At 43.1% G+C, this 22,788-nt stretch overlaps 1 protein-coding gene across 3 annotated transcripts in view; it reads right to left on the bottom strand.

The window, feature by feature from the left end:
- dis3l2 (DIS3 like 3'-5' exoribonuclease 2) overlaps positions 1 to 22,788 on the bottom strand; it is a 426,581-nt gene that overhangs the window by 229,775 nt on the left and 174,018 nt on the right. For all 3 annotated transcript variants that reach the window (XM_072474282.1, XM_072474283.1, XM_072474285.1), the window contains 2 exons: positions 21,912 to 22,159; positions 18,648 to 18,821 (listed from right to left, as the gene is read on the bottom strand). In XM_072474282.1, coding sequence (XP_072330383.1) covers positions 18,648 to 18,821; positions 21,912 to 22,159 — 422 coding nt within the window. The remainder of the gene's footprint in view (positions 1 to 18,647; positions 18,822 to 21,911; positions 22,160 to 22,788) is intronic.

The raw sequence follows: 22,788 nt of genomic DNA, 5'->3' as shown, positions 1-22,788 counted from the left end.
GGAGCCGCAGCGAGGGGGGACTGGCATTGCCAAATCTGATCAACTACTACTGGGCGGCTAACATAGCCATGATAAGGAAGTGGATGGTGGGTACGGGGTCTATCTGGGAGCGGGTGGAGGCGGCTTCGTGCAGGAGCACCAGTTTGGCAGCCCTGGTCACGGCTCCCCTACTGCTTGCACCGGCCAGGTACTCCACCAGCCCGGTAGTGGGGGCGGCCCTGCGGATATGGAGCCAGTGGAGAAAGCATGCAGAGGAGGTGTGTACGTTGGTCTGGGCTCCAATTTGTGATAACCATCGATTCGCCCCCGGGAACATGGATGGAGGGTTTCGAACTTGGCAGCGGCGGGGTTGAGGAGGGTGGGCGATATGTTCCTGGAGGGGAACTTTGCGAGTTTGAGGGAGTTGGAGGAGAAAGCTGGGCTGGAAAGGGGAAATGACTTTAGGTACTTACAGGTGCGGGACTTTGTATGCAGACCTGTCCCATCCTTACTACGCCTCCTGCCAATAGGGATCCAGGACAGAATAGTCTCTGGAGGAGAAGGAGGAGAGGGTAGAGTCTCGGATATTTAGAAGGTGCTCATGAAGGGGGAAGAGTCCCATACGGAGGAACTGAAACTCAAATGGGAGGAGGAGCTTGGCAGGGAGATGGAGGATGGGGTGTGGGCGGAAGCCCTGAGTAGGGTAAACTCAACCACAACATGTGCTAGGCTCAGCCTGATTCTGTTTAAGGTCGTTCACCGGGCCCACATGACGGTGGCTCGGATGAGCAAATTCTTTGGGGTAGAGGACAAGTGCACTAGATGCGTGGGAGGACCAGCGAACCACGTTCACATGTTTTGGGCATGCCCTAAGCTCAGGGGGTACAGGGAGGGATTTGCGGGGGTCATGTCCCGGGTGCTGAAAACAAGGGTAGTGATGAGTCCAGAGGTGGCAATTTTCGGGGTTTCGGAAGACCCGGGAGTCCAGGGGAAGAAAGAGGCCGATGTTCTGGCCTTTGTTTCCCTGATAGCCCGGCGGCGAATACTGCTGGCATGGAGGGACTCAAAACCCGAAGACCGAACTATGGCTTTCGGACATGTCAAGTTTTCTGGGTATGGAAAAAAATCAAGTTCGCCTTGAGTGGATCTGTATTGGGGTTCGTCCGAAGGTGGCAACCATTCATCGACTTCTTCGCGGGAGAGTGAACGTCAGCGGGGGGGGTGAGAGAGAGATTAGAGCAGAGGAGGAGGGATAAATAGGCGGGTAGTGTCTATGGGAGAGGAACGGGTATGTGCATTGTGGTGTGGTTGAAGTGTTGGTTTTACATATAGAACATAGAACAATACAGCGCAGTACAGGCCCTTCGGCCCACGATGTTTTCCGTTGATGTTTGCATATTTCTGTAATCTGCAACTGTTTACAATGCCAAAAAATACCTCAATAAAATTGTTTGTTAAAAAAAAACCATAATTTCCCAATCTACTATGGACAGCTTGCCCCCCATATCTTCATATTTCCTTGTTTAGATTTAAGATCCTAGTCTCTGACTGAACTACACCACTATCAAATTTAATGAAAAGTTCCATCATATTATGATCTCTTTTCTAAAGGTTCCTTTACAAGATTATGAATTGGCCCCTTTTCATTGCACAATACTATCCCCTTCCCTAGTTGGTTCTTCAATTGAAAGCCATCTTGCATATAATCCAAAAATTCATCCTCCACATTATTAGCACAATTAGATTTACCCAGTCTATAAGATCCCTTGATTACTGCATCACCCTAGTTACACGCACCTCTAATTCCCTAATTTATACTGTGATTTACCACACTGCTGTTCGGTAGCTTATAAACAACTCTTACCATTGATTTCTTCCCCTTGAGGTTTCTTAGTTCCACCTGAACTGATTCTACATCTTAGAACTTAGGTAATCTCCCACTGCAGTACTAATCTCTCTTTAATTTAACAGAGCGAACCCACTACCTTTTCCCTGGTTCCTGTCCCTCTTGAATGCCACACACCCTTGGATATTGAGGTCCTAACTGTGGGCTCCTTGTAGCCACATTTCTTTAATGGCCATCAGGTCATTGTTCTATAAATTCATGGGAGATGAATTTCTATTTGAGCTATTCATCTATTTTGTTATGAATTCTGTAGGCATTCAAATACAGGGTACTTACTTCAGTTTTTTACTCTGGCCCTGATAGTGTGTGCTGATAGACTGGCAAGTCGACTCCAATTGGCCAAGGCATTACCATACAGTGAACAACAGGGAACTATAGGCTCCCCAAGCTCTCAGATAATCCGAAAATAATTTATTTATAATGAATGGTAATGATCTGAATTGCACTGGCTGGAAGGCTGGTGAAAGCCAAAAGGGAATTGGATATACACTTCACAAGGAAAGATTTGGAGGGCAATGGAAAATAGCAAAGAACAATTAGTTAGCTCTTTCAATGAACCAACTAAGGCATGGGGAGGGGGGGGGAATGGACTCCTCTGTACTACATAATTTTACAAAACTCAATTAAAACATTAACTGATACTGATACCGACTTGATAGAGGTTTATAAGATGATCAGGGGAATAGATAGAATAGACAGTCAGAGACTTTTTCCCCGGGTGGAACAAACCATTACAAGGGGACATAAATTTAAGGTGAAAGGTGGAAGATATAGGAGGGATATCAGAGGTAGGTTCTTTACCCAGAGAGTAGTGGGGGCATGGAATGCACTGCCTGTGGAAGTAGTTGAGTCGGAAACATTAGGGACCTTCAAGCAGCTATTGGATAGGTACATGGATTACGGTAAAATTATATAGTGTAGATTTATTTGTTCTTAAGGGCAGCACGGTAGCATTGTGGATAGCACAATGCTTCACAGCTCCAGGGTCCCAGGTTCGATTCCGGCTTGGGTCACTGTCTGTGCGGAGTCTGCACGTCCTCACCGTGACTGCGTGGGTTTCCTCCGGGTGCTCCGGTTTCCTCCCACAGTCCAAAGATGTGCAGGTTAGGTGAATTGGCCAATGATAAATTGCCCTTAATGTCCAAAATTGCCCTTGGTGTTGGGTGGAGGTGTTGAGTTTGGGTAGGGTACTCTTTCCAGGAGCCGGTGCAGACTCAAAGGGCCGAATGGCCTCCTTCTGCACTGTAAATTCAATGATAATCTATGATTAATCTAGGACAAAGGTTCGGCACAACATCGTGGGCCGAAGGTCCTGTTCTGTGCTGTATTTTCTATGTTTTGTTCTATGTTTCCTTTTTATTAAAATCTGCTCACTTAACAAATAACTGTGATTATTGCATTTGATTAGCAGCAGCCGTGCTTTTTATGCTCAGTTAAAATGAGTAATTATATACATTTAAAAATCCATTTTTTGCTCTCAAAAAGGTTGAAAGTTCAGTAAATTCCTTTCTCCTTGAAATTGCTTTGAAATGAAATGAAATGAAAATCGCTTATTGTCACTTCAAATGGAGTTACTGTGAAAAGCCCCTAGTCGCCACATTCCGGCACCTGTTTGGGGAGGCTGGTACGGGAATTGAACCGTGCTGTTGGCCTGCCTTGGTCTGCTTTCAAAGCTAGCGATTTAGCCCTGTGCTAAATCAGCCCCTTGCTGTGCTAAATCAGCCCCTTTGGGACTTGGTAATTGTTTTTACAACAGAAACCAAAACAAAATGAAAATAATTAAGTGTTCAGCATTTTTAGGTTATTTTTATTTCTTTGTATATCAATTTAGGTTTGCTCTTAACATCAGCTTAAGCAACGCACTAATCAACAGTGCACAAAATGCTTTAAGACAGAAAGGGAAAAGCAGGAACTGAAGAATAACCAAAAAGAAACTTGTGGGGGTGCCAATAAATGTTTGCAGGCCTCAAACGGAAGCTGGAAGATTAAACACTTTCGGGAGGTGAAGCCCAATAGTGCAAAAAGTGGGGTTGGGAGAAATGGCAGTTTTGGTCTCCTTCAGCCAAACTCTCCCCAATTACACTGGACCCTGCTTTCTAATATATTCCAAATCCTAGCAATCACTGCAAATGCCATCAGATTCAGGCCCCAAAGTCCCAAATCTCCCCTCAGACCTGCTGGGTGCTAATATCACCCCGCATTACAAGTATATTAAAATGTATTTTCAATGCTCCCAGATGCCGGAGAATGTTTAATGCTGCCATCCCTTTGACCTTCCATGCCAATGTTTCTTGATCCAGGGAATATTTTCCCAGTGAGTCACGATCTGTCCCTATGTTCACAGAACCACTGTTTGATGTGTATATGCAAGCCAGCAGATTCCTGCCAGGCTGCTGACATCTGCCAATTATGATAAATTATTGGTCCCTACTTGGCCCAACAACCCTTTTGTTACAAAACCTTTGATTCTGAGGCTAGGAATCCTGTGGCGAGTAGCTCACCTCCTGCCTCCGCAAAGCCTGCATCAACAAGGCACAGATCAGGAGTGTGATGGCATAGTCTCCACTTGCCTGGATCAGTGCAGCTCCAACAACACTCAAGAAGCTTGACACCATCTTGGACAAAGCACCTGCTTGATTGGCACCCATTTCACAAACATTTAGTTGCTCCATCACGCATGCACAGTAGCAGCACTGTGTATCATCTACAACATACCTGCAGAAATTCACCAAGCCTCCTTAGACAGCATCTCCCAAACCCTTGACCACTACCATCTAGAAGGACAAGACCAGCAGATACCTGGGAACATCACTACCTGGAGGTTCCCCTCAGCACTCACCATTCTGACTTGGAAATATATCACTGTTCCTTCATTGTTGCTAGATCAAAATCCTGGAACTCCCTCCCTAACAGCATGGTGGGTGTGCCTACATCACATGGGCTGCAGCGGTTCAAGAAGACAGCTCACCACCACCTTCTCAAGGGAAATTAGGGTGGGCAATAAATAAATGTTGGCCTAGCCAGCGACTCCCACTTCCCATATCCCCAGTAGCTGAATCATTCTTGTTTTGCTTCTCAACTCTAACCAAATGGATTCTGCCTATATTCCCTCAAGGGCATCATTTTCTTCCAACACTATCTAATTGGTACTGGCCTGCCACCCTTTTCTGTAAACTTTGTATCCTTGAATATTAAGTCATAATTGTTAAATCAGGTTCTGTTATTGCCTCAACATCAGATTCCCACATGACTATTGGTGCTTGCAGCTCACCAACCTTATTCATTTGCATACATGCATTCTAAACCTACTTTGGTACTCCTCATAGTCTGTTCCTATCCAATATGGTACTTTTTCCTGAAATAGTACTATCCAAACACTCATTTGTTTGTGCATCTTATTTGTGTTTCCTATTTCTATATGCTGGTGCTCAACCCCCTGCCATATCAGTGAACCTTGCGAGAACATTGATTCCAGTCCTGTAAGAACTGAAAAATTATGGCCAGTGAGTCTGCTCCCTGCCCTGCTGGAAATTTTAAATTATAGCGTGCCTGCTATCTTCTCTCTGATTTCTTTCATCAGCCAAGGATGGACAAGCAGAGGCCAGTGAATTATTCACTAAGCTCCTTTAATACCAAGAGGAATACAGAAGGTTCAGAGCAGAGGTGAAAAAGCACATGAGAGAAGGGAAGAGGGATCATGAGAAAAGACTGGCAACCAACAAAAAGGGGAATCCAAATGGCTTCTATTGGCATATAAAGAGTAAAAGGAGGAGTAGGGCTGATTAGGGGCCGAAAAGGGAATTTGCACATGGAGGCTGATGTGGTAAATGAATACTTTGCATCCATCTTTACCAAGAAGGTAGATGCTACCCTGGGGCATGTTGACAGATAAGGTAACCGTCATTAGAGAGTTCAAAATTGATAATCAAGAAGTGTTGAATAGATTGTCGATACTTATTTGACAAGGTACCAGGTCCCGATGAAATGCATCTATGGATATTGAAGAAAATGAGTGGAAATTGCAGGGGTGTGACCATAATCTTTCAGTCTTCCCCGGACTCAGGGGAAGTTCCAGAGGACTGGATAATCGCTGACGTTACATTTGTAAGGATAAGCCCAACAATTACAGTCCAATCTGTTCAAAAGTGGTGGGGAAGCCTCTGGAAATAATTATTCAGGATAGAATTAGTAGTCACATAGAACTATATGGCTGACTGGAAGAATCAGCATGGATTTCTAAAGGAGAAATCATGTTTAATTAATTTGCTGAAATTTCTTTGAGGAGGTAACAGAAAGTCGATGAGGGTAATGCTGTTGACGTGGTATACATGGGCTTCCAGTGCCACACAATATACTTGAAAAAAGTTATAGCTTGTGCAATAAAAAGTACAGTAGCAATGTGGATACAAAATTGGCTGAATAATAGCGTGTAATGGTCAATGGATATTTTATGGGCTGGAAGAAGGTTTTGTACTGAGCTCCTCTGCTTTTCCTGAACATATATATGGCGGGCGGGGTGAAAGAATGCATAAAATAAGGGGCAAAATTCTTAAGTGAGTGCAGGAGCAGAGGAACCTGGGTATATATGTACACAAATCACTGAAGTTGGAAGGACAGATGGAGAGAGCAGTTAATGAAGCATATAATATCCTGGGCTTTATTAATTGGGTATAGAGTACAAGAGCAAGGAGATTATGCTGAACGTATACCAAGACACAAGTGAGACCTCGGTTGAAGTAGTGTTTACAGCTCTGTGTGCCACACAATCAGAAAGATGTGAATGCACAGAGTGCAGAAGAGATTTACAAGAATGGTTCCAGGCATGAGGAAGCTCAGTTATGAGGATAGATTGAAGAGGTTGAAATGGTTCTCATTGGAGAGAAGGTGAAAAAGAGATTTAATAGAATCCCCACAGTGCAGAAGGAGGCCATTAGGCCCATCGGGTCTGCACAGACCCTCTGAAAGAGCACCCTACCTCGGCCCACTCCCCTGTAAACTCATAACCCCACCTAGCCTTTGAGCACTAAGGGACAATTTACTAAGGCCAATTCACTTAACCTGCACATCTTTGTGGGAGGAAACCGGAGCACCCGGAGGCAAGCCACGCAGAGGCGAGCAGAAGGAGAAAATTCCACACACAGTTACCCGAGCCCGGAATTGAAACCAGGTCCCTGGCGCTGTGAGGCAGCAGTGCTCACCACTGTGCTGCCTGAATATGATAGAGATATTCAAATCATGAGGGGGCTAGAGGGAGTAGATAGGGAGAATCTATTCCTGCTCATAAAAGGATCAAGGAGAAGGCATAGATATAGAGTGATTTGCAAAAGATCTGGAATGCAGTGTGGTGTAGGCAGGTTAAATCAAGGCATTCAAGTGGGCATTAGATAATTATTTAAATAGAAACAATGTGCAGGTATAGGAAAAGGGTGGTGAATAGCACTAAGTCACTATGCTTTTTTTGGAGAGCTGGTACAGACACGATAGGCCAAAATTCTGATTTCAGAACCCATTCCTTTTCTGTAGTTAGTTCCATCAAATGTTTCCCCCATATTTCCCAGAATATTTATATTAACAAAAAATATTTATTATTTCTACCTCTGTGGCATTTATGCCTTCAACCATCTAGACGCAACGTTCTGGAACCCCATCCCTAAACTCCTATGTCTCACTCGTCTCCCCTATTAGAGGCTACTTAAAACAATCTAATTGAGCAATCTTTTGATTATCAGTACTCATGTCTCCTTCGTTGTCCGTCAATTTCTGTTTGATAACTCTGCAGTGAAGCTCACTATACTTTTAATACTTTAAAGACATTATATAAATGCAATTTATTATACTTACCTCCAGCAGACTGGGCTATCCTTTATTAATTTCTGATTTGCTTTTACGCTTTCTAAATATTTCCTTACCATTTTTTAAAATCAGTATTTATCATAACCAATTTTAGCTGTCCTAATCACTATTTTCAACTCCCTAATACTCTTTTTACATTGTTACACCACCCTGGGCCTCATGTGCCATGGAGTCACAACACATGCGAATTAACCAATAATCCTTACAAAAACTCCCAATAATTACAGTCACCAAGTTTGTAAGTTGAAACACAATTACTGTTTATTTATGCCAACAACTATCATGAAACATGCAGTAAATCCAGCTTAATAACAACAAGTTAATACTACTACCCCCTTTAAGTGTCCCATCCTCCACCCACACATACATGATAGACAAACACAGAGGGGTGGAGAGGTTTAAAAATAATAAGAATGAAGGTCAAAAGATAAGAGTCTTTGCTTCAAATGGTGGTTCTTTAGCACACTTTCCTCACAGCACGCTGGTTTACAGCTGGCAATAGTCTTTCTTGCAGAGTCATTCACTCAGGGTCCCCGCAGGTTAGAAAATGCAGTACTTAGACAGCAGACATTCTGGAGACACTTTATTTCTTATCAAACTAGGCCTTCAGCTTGAGGTTCACATTCAGGCCTATATCCTTCTGTAGCGACACTTTATTTCACATCAAACCTTGCTTTCAGCTCATGGTTTGACTTCAGGCCTTTGCAGTCTCCACAGAATGACACCCAGACTTGCTGGAGAGAGAGTCAGCCTTACAGAGAGTTTCTGTAGAGGTTTAGTTAGATCCTTTCTGGAGAGAGTTAGTTATGTCCCTCAATCCACGCTGCCGAATCAAAAGCGAAACCAAAATGGAACCTTGTGGCTCTGAAAAACATTCCAGCGCAATAATATCAAATCACTCACCTGATACTGGGCAGAGCACAGCCTTTTGGGTCAATTCAATGGCATCATCTAAATCAATCAAACCAAGTCACCCCTAATGCCGGCCAGTCGGCAATCACCAGTCTAAAACAGCACAGCCTTCTGTTTGAATTAACAGGCACTTGCCACTGCTTCCTTCTGCTTCAATTAAAGTGGCAGGCTGCCTTAGAGACACATGTCCCTAAATCATCCATGGATCAAAAATGTAATGGCAAAAATAAAAGGGGAAAATAAGGGAACAAGAACAAACAGGAAGGACGCCCACAACATTGTCTATACCCTTTATGATTATCCTTATTATATGTTTCTTTCTCAATTCGGATTCAATTTCAGTTGCATTTTACACTATTTATTTATGGATCTCTATACTTTTCTGCAACCTCTGTTTAACTTATAGAATCCATCAAATTTTGCACTGTATGCATCACATATTTGAAGATTTCCCACCACTGCTTATCCATCAACCTGTTTACCAATCTTTTTGTCTTATAATTTTGGCTAGGTCATATTTAATTTGAATGTACTTTGTCCTTTTTAAGTCTGGCACCCCATCTGACTCTTCATTGCCCTTCAGTCTTACGTTGAACCCGTCTATGTTACAATCACTGTTTTCTAACTGTTCTCCTGCTCTCACATCAGCAGTTTTCCCCAGTTCATTAGTTCATTTCCAGAACTAAATCTCTTCTTTCGTTGTTGGATTAGAAATAGCCTAATGCAGGAAGCAGCCTTGCATATATTCTAAAATAATTTTCCATTTTGAACATATGAATTACTTTTATTCATCCATTTTCAAAATCAACTTATGTCCTTGCCCTATTCTTGTTGAATATTTCTCCTAACTCCCTGAAAATTCCCACCTCTAACCTCACCTCGGCCTTTGCTGGGCTGAAATGCTAACAGGAAATTGACATTTCCCTATTTCTTAAATCTGTCCATTTTGGATTCTCTTGTCACATAATCCCAAAAGACATCTTGACATTTTAGCACTTTGTTAGCATCCACCACAAGCACCTGCCAAGCCCTTCCCCTTTTCCCCACCCTCTCTCTCTTCCGTGTCTCAGATCAGGAGTTAACGTCTGCCACAATAATGATGGCAGAAAGTATCAGTCTTGGCTCAATAGTAGCACCTTTGCCTCTTAACCAGAAGATTGAGATTTCAAACTCAACTCAGAGACTTCAGAGCACATAATCAGGCTGAAATTTGAATGCAATACGGTGAGAGTTCTGTACTGTCAGAGATGCCGTTTTCTGGATAAGACATTACACCGAGATCTCATCTGCACTCTCAGATGGACAATCCAATGACACAATTTGAAAAACATCAGGGCTGTTCTCCCAGTGTCCATGTCAACTTTGACCTTTAAACAAGGCCAGCATGATTTGGCTGTTAATTTTATTATTTTTAATTTGCTTTGGATGTCAGGGGATCCTGAAAGTTACTGCAAAAATACAAAATCATTCTTTTTAACAGAAAGTGTCAACAGCGTTGTGCAATTGAGTACCGGAAGAGAGTAGTGGGCTCTTGATGGAGGAAGTGCCAAGAAAAAAATGGATAAACTAATCCTCAAGTTCATTTTTCTAACTTTTTAGTTTTGTTTAACTGTTTAGCATTTACATACATACTGCTCAAACTTCTGGAACACAGACCCATATTTTGTTTTCTTTGATATCCACTGCCCTTTTCGCAATTGGGTTTTCAGCCAAACATATCCTACCCTTCCCCAAAAATTCATGGAAAAAGAGCAAGTGAGGAGGCAGCAGGGCTTTAGAAATGTCCAGGATGCACTAGGGCACTTGTCAATAGAGGGGTACAACGGGGCATTTTGGCTCTGCAAACTGCCATTAATTTAGTTACTTGCAGCCTCAGAAAACAGCCTTACGTATCACAGCAAAATCCTGAGATTTCAGAAATCTTTCTCACAATATCACTCAATGATTTTTTTACTTCAATTTGACTTAAAAGTTGGATGTTTTGTGATAAATTTGCAGGAATTGGCCTGTCTGTTCTAACGAAGAAAAATTAATCTCACTCTCTAGTCAGAGAAAGCACTGTCTGCTGACGAGGAGTCACCCAGTGGCAGGACCAGTCGATATGGATGCAACAAATTCCAAGGAATCTAACACAAAATTCTACAAGCTGACCCAAGTATTTGCAAGGCAACCATACATTAGGGCTAGGGATGATGTGCAACGCTAGTTAGATGGCAGGCGATAGTCCAACAATCCAGCTGTAGACCAGATACTCAGGTCAGAAACCTCCTAGATTAACTGCAAAGGCGTGTATCATCAATCTCCCCAAGTTAGGTTTTACTCCTAGACAAGGAAAATCACATATCACTACATGACACAGGATTCTTAAATTTTCATGTTAAAATACATCAGCTGAGGTGAAAAGGAATATACCACCCAGGATTAATTAAGAGAGATTGGACAGGCTAGGACTTTTTTCTTTGGAGCATAGGAGACTGAAGGGTGATCTTATAGAGGTGTATAAGATCATGAGACTGCACTCAGTCTTTTTCCCAGGGTTGGGAATCGAGAACTAGGGGGCATAGGTTTAAGTTAAATGGGGAAAGAATTAATGGGAACCTGCGGAGCAACATATTTTACACAGGGGTGGTACGTATGTGGAAAGAATTGCCGGAGGACATGGTTGAGGCAGGAACATTGGCAATGTTTAGAGGGATATGGGTAAATTCAGGCAAATGGGGTTAACTTAGGTGGGATTTTTGGTTGGCATGGACAAGTTTGGGCTGAAGGGCCTGGCTCCGTGCCGTAGATTCTATGAAATGATTGATGACTAGCAGAAAACACATTCAAAGCTAAAATTTGTGAAATCTGAAATTGAAATCAGAATTCTTCAAGAAAATCTACCTAGTTTCAGATATTGAACATCTAATTCTGAGACCAGAGGGCTTAGGTTTAAGGTGAGGAGTAAATGGTTTAGAGCGGATCGGTGGAAACATTTTTTCACCCCAGAGGACAGTGAAAATATAGAACGCGCTGCCTGAGAGGATGGTGGAGGCAGGTACTCTTGCAACATTTATCAAGCATTTGATTAAACACTTAAATCACCAAGGTATAGTAGGCTATGGACCAAGTGCTGGTAAATGGGATTCGTATAGATTGGTATTTGATAGTCAGCAGACATGGTGGGCCAAAGGGTCTGTTTCTATGCTGTATGACTCTATGATGCTGACAGTTTCACAAAGTCAGAGCTAGAATCAAATAATTTAAACCTCAAGTTAATATTTAATTCCAGAAAGGAAGTTAAAAAATCATTAGCAGACCTCTGGCAAATTTACCTTGCATTGTCCTAAAATAACAGATACCCCAAAATTTGCTTTATTTTCAGTTAAAACAAGTTCAATTTTTATTACCAGCACATACTATTATAACTGAAAGAAAAAACAAATGTGCAGTATTCTGGACCAGAAGATACTTTGTTCGTATAGCATTCAGAATGCTGTTCACCAGTTTACGATGCAGATACAATTCAGCTGCAATCTGAGTAATATACAATGATACTATTTAAATAACCGCTTCAATTTCCATTTGCTTAAAATAAAGCATAATTTGTTTAGTTTGACGTACAATGGCGACACGTGGCACAGTGGTTAGCACTGGGACTACGGCGCTAAGGACCCGGGTTCTAATCCCAGCCCTGGGTCACTGTCCGTGTGGAGTTTGCACATGAAAATTGTTTATTGTCACAAGTAGGCTTCAAATTAAGTTACTGTGAAAAGCCCTTAGTTGCCACATTCCGGCGCCTGTTCGGGGAGGCTGGTACGGGAATTGAACCATGCTGCTGACCTGCCTTGGTCTGCTTTAAAAGCCAGCTATTTAGCCCAGTGTGCTAAACTCCCCATGTCTGCGTGGATTTCACCCCCACAATCCAAAGGTGTGCAGGTTAGGTGGATTGACCACGCTAAATTGTCCCTTAATTGGAAAAAAAAATAATTGGGTACTCTAAATTTATATTTAAAAAAATGATGTACAATGTTTCCATGAGCACAGTATTTGCTGGGGAAAAATAAACCGTTCCTAGGCTCGTTCTATTCTGTGATGTGTATGTGGGCACGCTGCGTGCTCAGTTCCAAATGTCGATATCCAAGTGCCGCAAGGACGGTCACATCAATTCTTTTAATGATTTAAAAACACAGAAAATGTGTTTGTGGTTTATCTTTGCACAAAATATTACTAGAATTACCTTTCTCAACTGTTCCTTAATTATTGCAAAACAAACTTGCATATATGGCACATCAACCACTTGAAGCAAAAATATAGCATGAATTTTAATGAACCATTCATTACAACATAGCTTGGTACTAAAATTCCACATCTGCCTTAAAAATGGAAAGTGTTTCTATGATGAGAACATCAAAATATATTAATTCATAAGATTTGTGCATATGCTTTCCTGCTAATGAAGCAAATTCATTCAAAAAAGTTTGGACTACAACCGTCAAATAAAATAGGGCTTGAGGTACAGTCTGCAGAAAATTCAGAGCTGAAGACTAATTACTTTATTAATGTTAACCTTTAGGAAATGGATTTTCTATTTATGGTCAAAACTACAAGTTACAGTTTAATAAACTAAGATTATATTTCAAAATTAATATATAGTAACTGAAATCAGACAAGAACATAGTTTATTTTGATTTATAAAATTATTTTTGTATTTTTCATCTAGAATCCATACTGTCAAGTTTCCAAAAATATCTTTGTGCCTGAAAATCATCAGGGCTGTTTTAGTGGGCTAAATAGCTGGCTTGCAATGCAGAACAATGCAGTGTGGGTTCAATTCCCGTACCGGCCTCCCCGAACAGGTGCCGAAATGTGGCGACTAAGGGCTTTTCACAATAACTTCATTGAAGCCTACTTGTGACAATAAGCGATTATCATACTAGTTGCTGATTGTTGTCCAAAATAGTCAATTTTCAAAAGGCTGCTGACATGTATGTCTCACACAACACAGATTACCATAGCATCAAGAAAAGTCTCCAAGTATTGTAATGAACAAAGGAAAACTCAATATCAGCATTGCAATACCTCAAAATGGGTTAGAATGTTTTTTTTCCAAACTTGGAATTTGTTTTAAACTCTTTCTGCAGTGATCCAATTATATTAAAATTGTTTATAAATCCACTCCATATGAAACTAGTGTGGATTTTACAGATATCAAAAATGTTTCCATTCATCTAACACACACCACAAGACTGAAGGTTGCCAAAGGTTTGCACTCTGTTTAAACAGAGCTTCGTGTAACTCCTAACTCTATTTGGTACAGTAGCCTCAGTCACATTTGTTGCAGATGAAGATTGTGGGCTGAGAAGGTGCAGGATTTGCTGGAACTGGACCTTTCTTCTCGGCCAGCTTTATTTTTTGTTCATGCTTTAGACCATAAGACTTAGGAGCAGAATTAGGCCACTCGACCCATCGAGTCTGCTCCGCCATTCAATCATGGCTGATATTTTCTCATCCCCATTCTCCTGCCTTTTCCCCTTAACCCCTTATTAATCAAGAACCTATCCATCTCTGTCTTAAAGGCACTCAGTGAATTGGCCCCCACAGCTTTCCTTTATCAATACCCCTCTAAACAGCCTCCAGAGTTTGTGGCCATCGGCAACTGTCTCTCAGTTAGCTGTGTCAATGTGCGCCACCTTCATATCTCGCCTGCAGGTGCCTATATAGTGGTGTTATGAACAGCCAGGAGGTTGCGACACAGTGGCCAGTTCATCGTAAGGAGATCTTTGGGTAGATGGCCGTCATCCATCCGATGAATGTGACCATGTCAGTGCTGGCATTGTTGACTTAGTAATGTGTAGTACATTATAGAACGTCTGTGCTGGTGACCTTGTCCTGCAAAGAGATGCTAAGAATACATCTGAGACAGCAAAAGTGGAAACTCTTCAGCCGTTTCTCTTGTCCACAGGAGTGCACAGAATATACTTGGCTTGGTGGAGGAGGACTTGCAGTTTGGTGTTCTCAGTCAGGTTGTTGTTATTCCAAACTCTTTTACTTGGGCATAATAGCTGCAGCTTCTGCACTCCATATGTTGATTTCAATGTCAATTGACAGAATGCAGGTGTTTGTAGAGTCTAGGGTCAGGATTCTCCCCTACCCAGCGGGGTGGGCGGTCCCGGCGCCGAGGAGTGACGTGAACCACTCCGGCGTCAGGCCGCCCGGAAGGTGCGGAGGTCAGGGGCTAGGCCGGCGCGAGTTGGCGCATGCGCGGGAGCGCCAGCGTGTGCTGGTGTCATCGCAGCGCATGCGCAGGGGGGTCCGTCTCCGCACCGGCCATGGCGGAGGTCCACAGCAGCCAGTGCGGAGGGAAAGAGTGCCCTCACGGCACAGGCCCGCCCGCGGATCGGAGGGCCCTGATTGGGGGCCAGGCCATCGTGGGGGCACCCCCTGTGGCCAGATTCCCCCCCCCCCCTCCGAGGACCCCGGAGGCCGCCCGCAGAGCCAGGTCCCGCTGGTAAGTACCAGGTCTAATTTATGCCGGCAGGACCGGCGTAAAACGGGCGGCCGCTCGGCCCATCGCGGGCCGGAGAACCGCCGGGGGGCCCGCTGCCAGCGGCCACCGACCAGTGCGGTGCGATTCCCGCCCCCGCCAAAATCCCGGTGCCAGAGAATTCGGCAGCCGGCGGGGGCGGGATTCACGTCGCCCCTTGGCGATTCACCGGCCCGGCGGGGGGTCGGAGAATCCCGCCCTAGATATGAGAAGCTATCAACAATGACGAATGTCACTTTGTCAATGCTGATTGAGGTCTACAACTGACATGATATTAGCATACAAATTCTTGAAGTGTATAGCTATGTTTTTCCACCTGTTACTTCAACAAATAGTCTTCTTCAATGTTTGACTATAATTCAACTTCTATACAAACATGATGTGAATTTGGAGTTCCTCCCAAAAAATCATATTGAATGATAGTCCTTGAGAATTTACTTGAGGGGCAAATTATCCACGGAATTGTCACTGGTGGTGAAACATTGCCTTCTACTTTTTTCCTCTTTTTTTTTTTAAAGAAATGTTTTTATCAAAGTGTTTGCAAATTTTTATAACAATAACAAAAACAAAAACATTAACATGGTAAAATAAACATTTCCCCACCCGACCCAATCTTCACACACTACAACCATCTAGCACCAATCCACCCCTCCAACCCCCCCCCCCCTTTTTGGAATAGTGCTTCTGCTGACATTTCATTGTTCCCTGAGAAAATCGACGAACAGCTGCCACCTCTGGGAGAACCCCAACATAGACCCTCTTAAGGCAAACTTTATCTTCTCAAGACTGAGAAACCCAGCCATGTCACTAACCCAGGTCTCTACACTCGGGGGCTTCGAGTCCCTCCACATTAAAAGGATCCGTCTCCGGGCTACTAGGGAGGCAAAGGCCAGAACATCAGCCTCTTTCACTCCCTAAACTCCCAGATCTTCTGACACTCCAAAGATCGCTACCTCTGGACTCGGCACCACCCGGGTTCCTAGCACCGTGGACATTGCCTTCGCAAACCCCTGCCAAAACCCTCCGAGCTTCGGGCATGCCCAGAACATATGGACATGGTTTACTGGGCTCCCCGCACACCTCACATCTATCTTCTACCCCAAAAATCTTGCTCATCCTCGCCGCCATCATATGTGCCCAGTGAACCACCTTCAATTGTATTAGGCTAAGCCTGGCACATGAAGAGGAGGAATTGACCCTACTTAAGGCATCCGCCCATAGACCTGCCTCCAACTCCCCACTGAGCTCGTCCTCCCACTTGTCCTTAAGCCCCTCCACCGGGGTTTCCTCCACCTCCAACAGTTCCTGGTAGATATCCGGTACTTTCCCCACCCCACCCAGGTACCAGACACTACCCTATCCTGTATCCCCTGCTGCGGCAGCAGCGGAAAGGCCGGCAGCTGCTTTCTCAGGAAGTCCCGCACTTGCAAATATATGAACCCATTCCCAGGCGGCAGTTTAAATTTATCCTCCAGCGCCTTCAGGCTGGGAAAGCTCCAGTCTATAAATAGATCCCCCATACTTCTAATTCCTGCCCTCTGCCAGCTCTGGAACCCGCCGTCCAGCCTGTCTTGTTGCAAATCGGGGTCCAGACCGACACATCCTCCACCTTCTTATGCCTCCTCCAATGCCCCCAGATCCTCAAAGCCGCCACTACCACCGGGCCCGTGGAGTACCGGGCCGGCGAGAACGGCAGAGGTACCGTTACCAGTGCTCCCAGACCGGTGCCTTTACAAGACGCCGCCTCCAGCCGCTTACTTTTTTCCTCTTTTATACAACTCGCACATATTATGTCTTGTTGCTTCTCTGTTTCCAGCGCCCCATCTCTCAACTCTATTTCTTTGCGCCTTCCACAATACTTCTTGCTATCTTTCTATGCATCTGCTATTCGGTACGTTACTTAAACTGTTCTTCTACGGGCTGGATTTTACAGCCCCTCGCCAGGCATGAATTCGGTGGGGGTACATGTAATATATGATGGGTGGCTAGCCCACTGTCTTTCTGCCCAATCTCGGCCCCATCCACATAAAATGGTAGGCGGGCAGGTGCTGAAATCAGTAACCTAGTTGCCATCTGTAACAAAAAACATTAACAGGCAATTTAGCTTGGTAATAAGCCAACTAACCTGAGAATTACATTGCCCACACCATAATATTGTTGGTGCAGGTTGCTTTTTGAAAGCCAACTGGTAAAATAATGGGAAGGAAGTGGGAGGGGCTATGTTCTTCGGGGCATGGCCAATTAGCATCAGGGACACCCCCACCTTCTGCCTCTCAGTCAAGCCTTCAAAACTGCATCATCACATTTCTCTCTCTCTCCCCCCCTCCCTTCCTCCACCCTGCCCCTCCTCCACTATCTCCATGCCAAATCCTTCCCGTTCTAAAAGTGTGGAATTTGCAGAAATCCTATTCTGCTTGTTTAGAGTACATTATTTCTGTGGGCAAATATTTTTCTGTCAGGTCGGACAGTTTGAAACAAACTTTGTAATGGTGATTGGGTGGGCGTTGGGGGAGCAACATAGCTCCCATAAAATTCAGCCCATCTTTCTCTCTATATATTGTCTCCCCTCTCACCATCCCAACAATCTAAAATCTGATTTGGGGGGGGGGGGGGGGGCAATTTTAACTTAATTCATCAGGGTTCAAAGTCATGGGGTCATCCGCAATGCTGATTTTATACCCAAACTAAAGTGAGCATTTTAACCTTTTTTTATTCAATTTAAACCAGTCGGAAAACTAATGGTTAAGGTACAGTGTAGGTTTGACACCTTATCAGATTTTACTCTCCATTGAAGTCAACGAATAGCATTGGATAGTATGCGAAATCAGCTTTCCTTCTAATCCTGTGCAGTAAATTTCCATAATTCTATGATCACCCAAACAAGCAAAATTGTCCTTGATTTAACAACTTATTGGAAAGAAGGCACTTTTTACAAGCCAGTACTGTACTGAAGTATCAGCCTAGATTATTTTCTCAACTCCTGGAATGGAGCTTGAATCTTCATCATATTGGCTCAAGCAAAAATGCAAGTAACTGAGCCAAGCCAAACACATGCTACCCATGGAAACACCTACAAAACTACTATCTTCCGGAAGAGGTCAACCACATACTCATGAATTGGGCAGTAATACTGTACAATCGCTATTACTCAACATAAATTGTTCAATGAATATGCAATACATAGGTTGTTAGGAAATCTCACTTTACATTCTTGTTTTGGGGGATTGAAGTCTTATTCATTAGATTCCTGCTGTGAAGTACATTCTTTGTTTGCTCCAAATTTAACCCTCAGCATTGAGATTTAGATTCCACGAGTCAGAGTCTGTATCTTCCTCCCAAATAAACTACTCCCAAAAATGGTCACATTTCTCATTTAAGTTTCAATTTCCAACAAAAAACACAATCAAAGCATACAGCACAAGTCAACTAAATTGGCATTAAAATTTGCTTTTATATTAAACCGATACTTACCGTAAATCTTTACGTTTTTGCAATTCTTTTTTTGGGATGGTCCAGGGTAGAGATTTTGGTAGACATTCCAGAACCTCTTCAGGGAAGTCTGAGAAATCCACATCATACTCTATAAGGATACCCTCAGTTTCAGGTTCAATTTCGCCAGCTTGTCCTAAACTTTTGGTCAAATGCCTATTTACAAATAATCCCAGAATAAGCAAAGTTGTATTGTGCATTTCAGTTTGTCATTGTCTTCCTTTGTTTTGGGGGCTCTCAATCCTTTAATTGATTTGTCATGATGCTTCGCTGAGCTGGTTAGGTTAAGAATTAAATCTCAACTAACAGTGCATCAATTTCCAAGCATCATTAAACTCTTATTTTTGTGTCAACATTAATTCAGTGGCAGCATCTGCATCACTAAGCTAACAACAACATCCATGCACACAGCACCTTTAATACAGGAAAACACTTCACGGTGCTTCACAAGAGGGCAATACAGCAGAAGCTGCATACAGAGCTAAAGAGAAGGGAAACTAAAAATTTGGTCATAATAGTAGATTTGAAGAAGGGCCTTAAAGGATTTGAGAGAGGAGAAGAGACTTCAAAAGAGGATTACAGAGCTTAGGGTTAAGAAGAAGCAACTAGCATTGGAAGATAAAAGGAGTGGAGGGAGACAGAGCGGAAGGAAGGTCAGTGAGCGTAGGAGTGATGGGCAAGTAGAACTTGGTATGGGTTTAGGATATGGGCAGCAGAATTTTGGATGAGCTCATGACGGATGGAAAGTAGGAGGTTGGCGAGGAGGGCATTTGAACAGTTGAGTGTGGAGGTGAAGAACCTGCATTTCAGTAACTGATGGGCTTGAGGTGTTAGAAACATAGAAAATTGGAGCGGCAGGAGGCCATTTGGCCCTTTGAGCCTGCTCCGCCATTCATTATGATCATGGTTAATCATCCAACTCAATAGCCTAATCTGTTCCCTCATATCCTTTGATCCCCTTCACCCTAAGTGCTATATTTAACTGCTTCTTGAAGGTGCTATGATTGCTTGCTTTAAATGTCATCATCGGTCTCCTCAAAAAAACTTATCCATGACACCCACCGCCCTTGTAAAGCACCGTCCAACTCCAACCTGCATTTCAGCTCCACGTGTTGCTGCATCCCAAATCCGTTCCCATGCATCCTAGACTCCCTGTTTGAATCCGTCCAAACAGGTTTCTGCTGTACAGAACAGCACTTATTAAAGTCACAAAAAACATCCTGTATAAAAGGGGAACTTTACCTCCTTGCCCTTCTCACCCTGTCTGCAGCCTTCAGCACGATTAACCTCGCCAAACCCACCAATGCCTCTCTGCTGTCATCTGGTTCCATTGTTAACTATCTAATCATAGCCAGAGAAACACGCTCCCATACGGTTATCTCTGTTTTCTCAAAGACCTATCCTGACCCCCTATTATACATCTCCATCAGCATAAGGCAAAGCATTACATTTCACATGTGCACTGACAGACAATACCCAACTCTATCTCACCACCACCTCTCTCAACTCCTTCACTGGAGCTACATTATCAGACAGCATATCTGACATTTCAATGGATGAACAAAAATGTCCTCTGACTAAACATTGGGAAGACTGCTGCTATCAATTTTCTGTCCCTGCTCCAAACCCAGTTCTTGAGCTATTGACTCTATCCATCTTCTCTGGCAACAGTCTGAGATTAAGTCAGTCTGTTTGCAACTTTGGTGCCATACTTGATCCCAATATGTGCTTCCAACTACATATCCATGCCATCATTAAGTCCGACTATTCCTAACATCAACCTCGAACAATTCAGTGGTGGCTCAGGGATTAAATGGGAGCCACAATGCTTTTCTACACATCCTGAAGGTTGCCCAGAAAATATTTCAGTTTTGCCAGTGACCTTTCGGGGTTGGGGATGAGACTATCTTGTTAATAGGGGCCCAGCAGCAGGACATGGATGGGGTGGGGGGGGGGGGGGGGTCAAGTGCTGAAAGCCATCCTGCAGCCCTTAGCTACAGCACCCCAACTTCCCAATCCACCTGATCCTCCTACTGCGAACCCCATCCCACCCTCACTCACTTTGGCCTGGGGTTCCTTGGCAATCCTGGGCCTCTGGTGGATGCATTATTGGAAGCTGACACTGTTCCTGGAGGCCCTGACGACAATGGGAAGCTGCTGGCCTCTGATTGGCTGACAACTCAGCAGATGGGACTTCCATTGCTTTGGTCCTGAATCTCGAAAAAGTCCCGATGTGGGCACTTAATAGAGTGAACGGGCTAGGCTTCCACATTGCTTCTCTGCCTGATGAGCGGAACTCCTGTGGGACCAACTAAACACAACCCAGTATCACCTTTTGTTTCTCAATGTCATATTTTATCTTACTGTAGGATATTTGATTATTTAAAACTGCTGTATAAATACAGTTGTTATTGCTGTTTTTTGTAGCAGTGGCAGAGACAAGTGAAAATAGGTGGTCTTTCTGATGGAGAGCATATGTGGTGAGAAGTTCAGTTCTGGGTCAAATAAGATTCAAAGTTTGTAAATATTGCAAATATGTCTGAGACAGTGGTTGGAGCCAAAGGTGGTCCTTCTCCATGTTTAATTGGAGGTAATCATGGCTAGAAACACAAGGGCAGTCGAAGAGGTCAGAGATGATGTAGAACTGCTGTCAGCATATATGTGGAACCAATCATTGGATAATGTCACAAAAGGATAGCATGAAGCTTAAGAATTAGGAAGAGGCCTAGATTAGATACTTGAGGGATTTCAAAAGCAACAGTGCAAGAGACGCTCTGGCTACTATTGCATCAATAAAAGTGGAATCAATGAGACATCAGTCCAATTGAGTTGAATAGTGGAGGAGAGGCTGTACAGAATGCAAAGATTTAAAATAAACAGTGAAGTGTACAAGAGCCAAATGTCATGGCTGTGGGGGATAGGCATCAAAGTGGAATTGAGGCAGATCGTATTGATTGAGAGCAGGTTTGAGGGGCTGAATGGGCAATTCCTGCTCCTATTTATTTTTACGTACAAATAGAAAGCAAACATTTCCTCTATGTTTGTTATCTCACAGGTTTTATCATTCGCCCAAATTAAATCATTTTCTTATGGAAATTGATTTTAATTTAGTCGACAATAAATAAATTGAATTATACTGCTAAAGAAACATCTTTAAGGCACCATAGTGGAAAATGCTATTTCTCATGCAACATTATTGTTCGTATTTCAGTTTAAATTTTGCACATTTCAACAAATTGTTCATACCCATCTGCAAAATTGCTGTCATCCCTCCAGTCCACAATGCGACAAATAAAAAGAACGCTCCCATAATCTGCAGGCCTAGCCATTATATCTTTTGGACAGTCTTCTGAAGGTATCAAAATTCTAGGTACTCTGTGATCAACAGGTGAAAACATGAAGAATTCATTGTAGAGTTCACTGTTTTTATCAGACAATGGTTTGATAAATCCGGTCACAGCTCTGGAATGTTTCTTCTCCACAATGTAAACGACCTATATATATATATATGAGAATAACAACACTATTATTCTTTACTCGTCATCTTCAGATTTACAAGCAAATCCTCAACAGCAGTTTTGAACAAGCATTCAAAATTTCATTTGTAAATCTATACAAATTGTTTACTTTTTAACTGTAGTAGGTGCTCATAAGCCATCCTCCACAAAGTTAAGAATTTGAACTATAACAAAGCATAGTAGGGAACAAAATACCCTATCCCTCCAAGAGCTTTCGTAAAGGGATTTATGACCAGATGCTGGTTGAGGGATTATAATTGGCCACGTCACGAGAACTCAACTTTGAATAGCACTGTGGGACATTTCACACCCATATAAGGGCACAAGATATCTCAATATTGCTATGATCAACTTTAATTAATCTAACTTAACTCAGCAGCCCACATCCTTGATTCAACTGAGATTTGAATCAATCACTGAAGCATTCACTATCAATATGGCTGGGAATGGTTGCCTAGGAACACAAGAGTAAGAAGGCCTTAGCTTGAAAGAGCAAGATGTAGAATCAGTTCAGATAGAGATAATAAATAGTAAAGATAAGAGGTCATTTGTGGAAGTTGTTTGTCAGCCCCCTAACAGAAGTTACACTGTAGGACAGTGCATAC

This window comes from Scyliorhinus torazame, chromosome 14 (genome assembly GCF_047496885.1).
Source record: "Scyliorhinus torazame isolate Kashiwa2021f chromosome 14, sScyTor2.1, whole genome shotgun sequence".
NCBI classification, from domain to species: domain Eukaryota; kingdom Metazoa; phylum Chordata; class Chondrichthyes; order Carcharhiniformes; family Scyliorhinidae; genus Scyliorhinus; species Scyliorhinus torazame.
The sequence above is the reverse complement of the archived record's forward strand: the minus strand, read 5'-3'. Positions and strand labels throughout refer to the sequence as shown.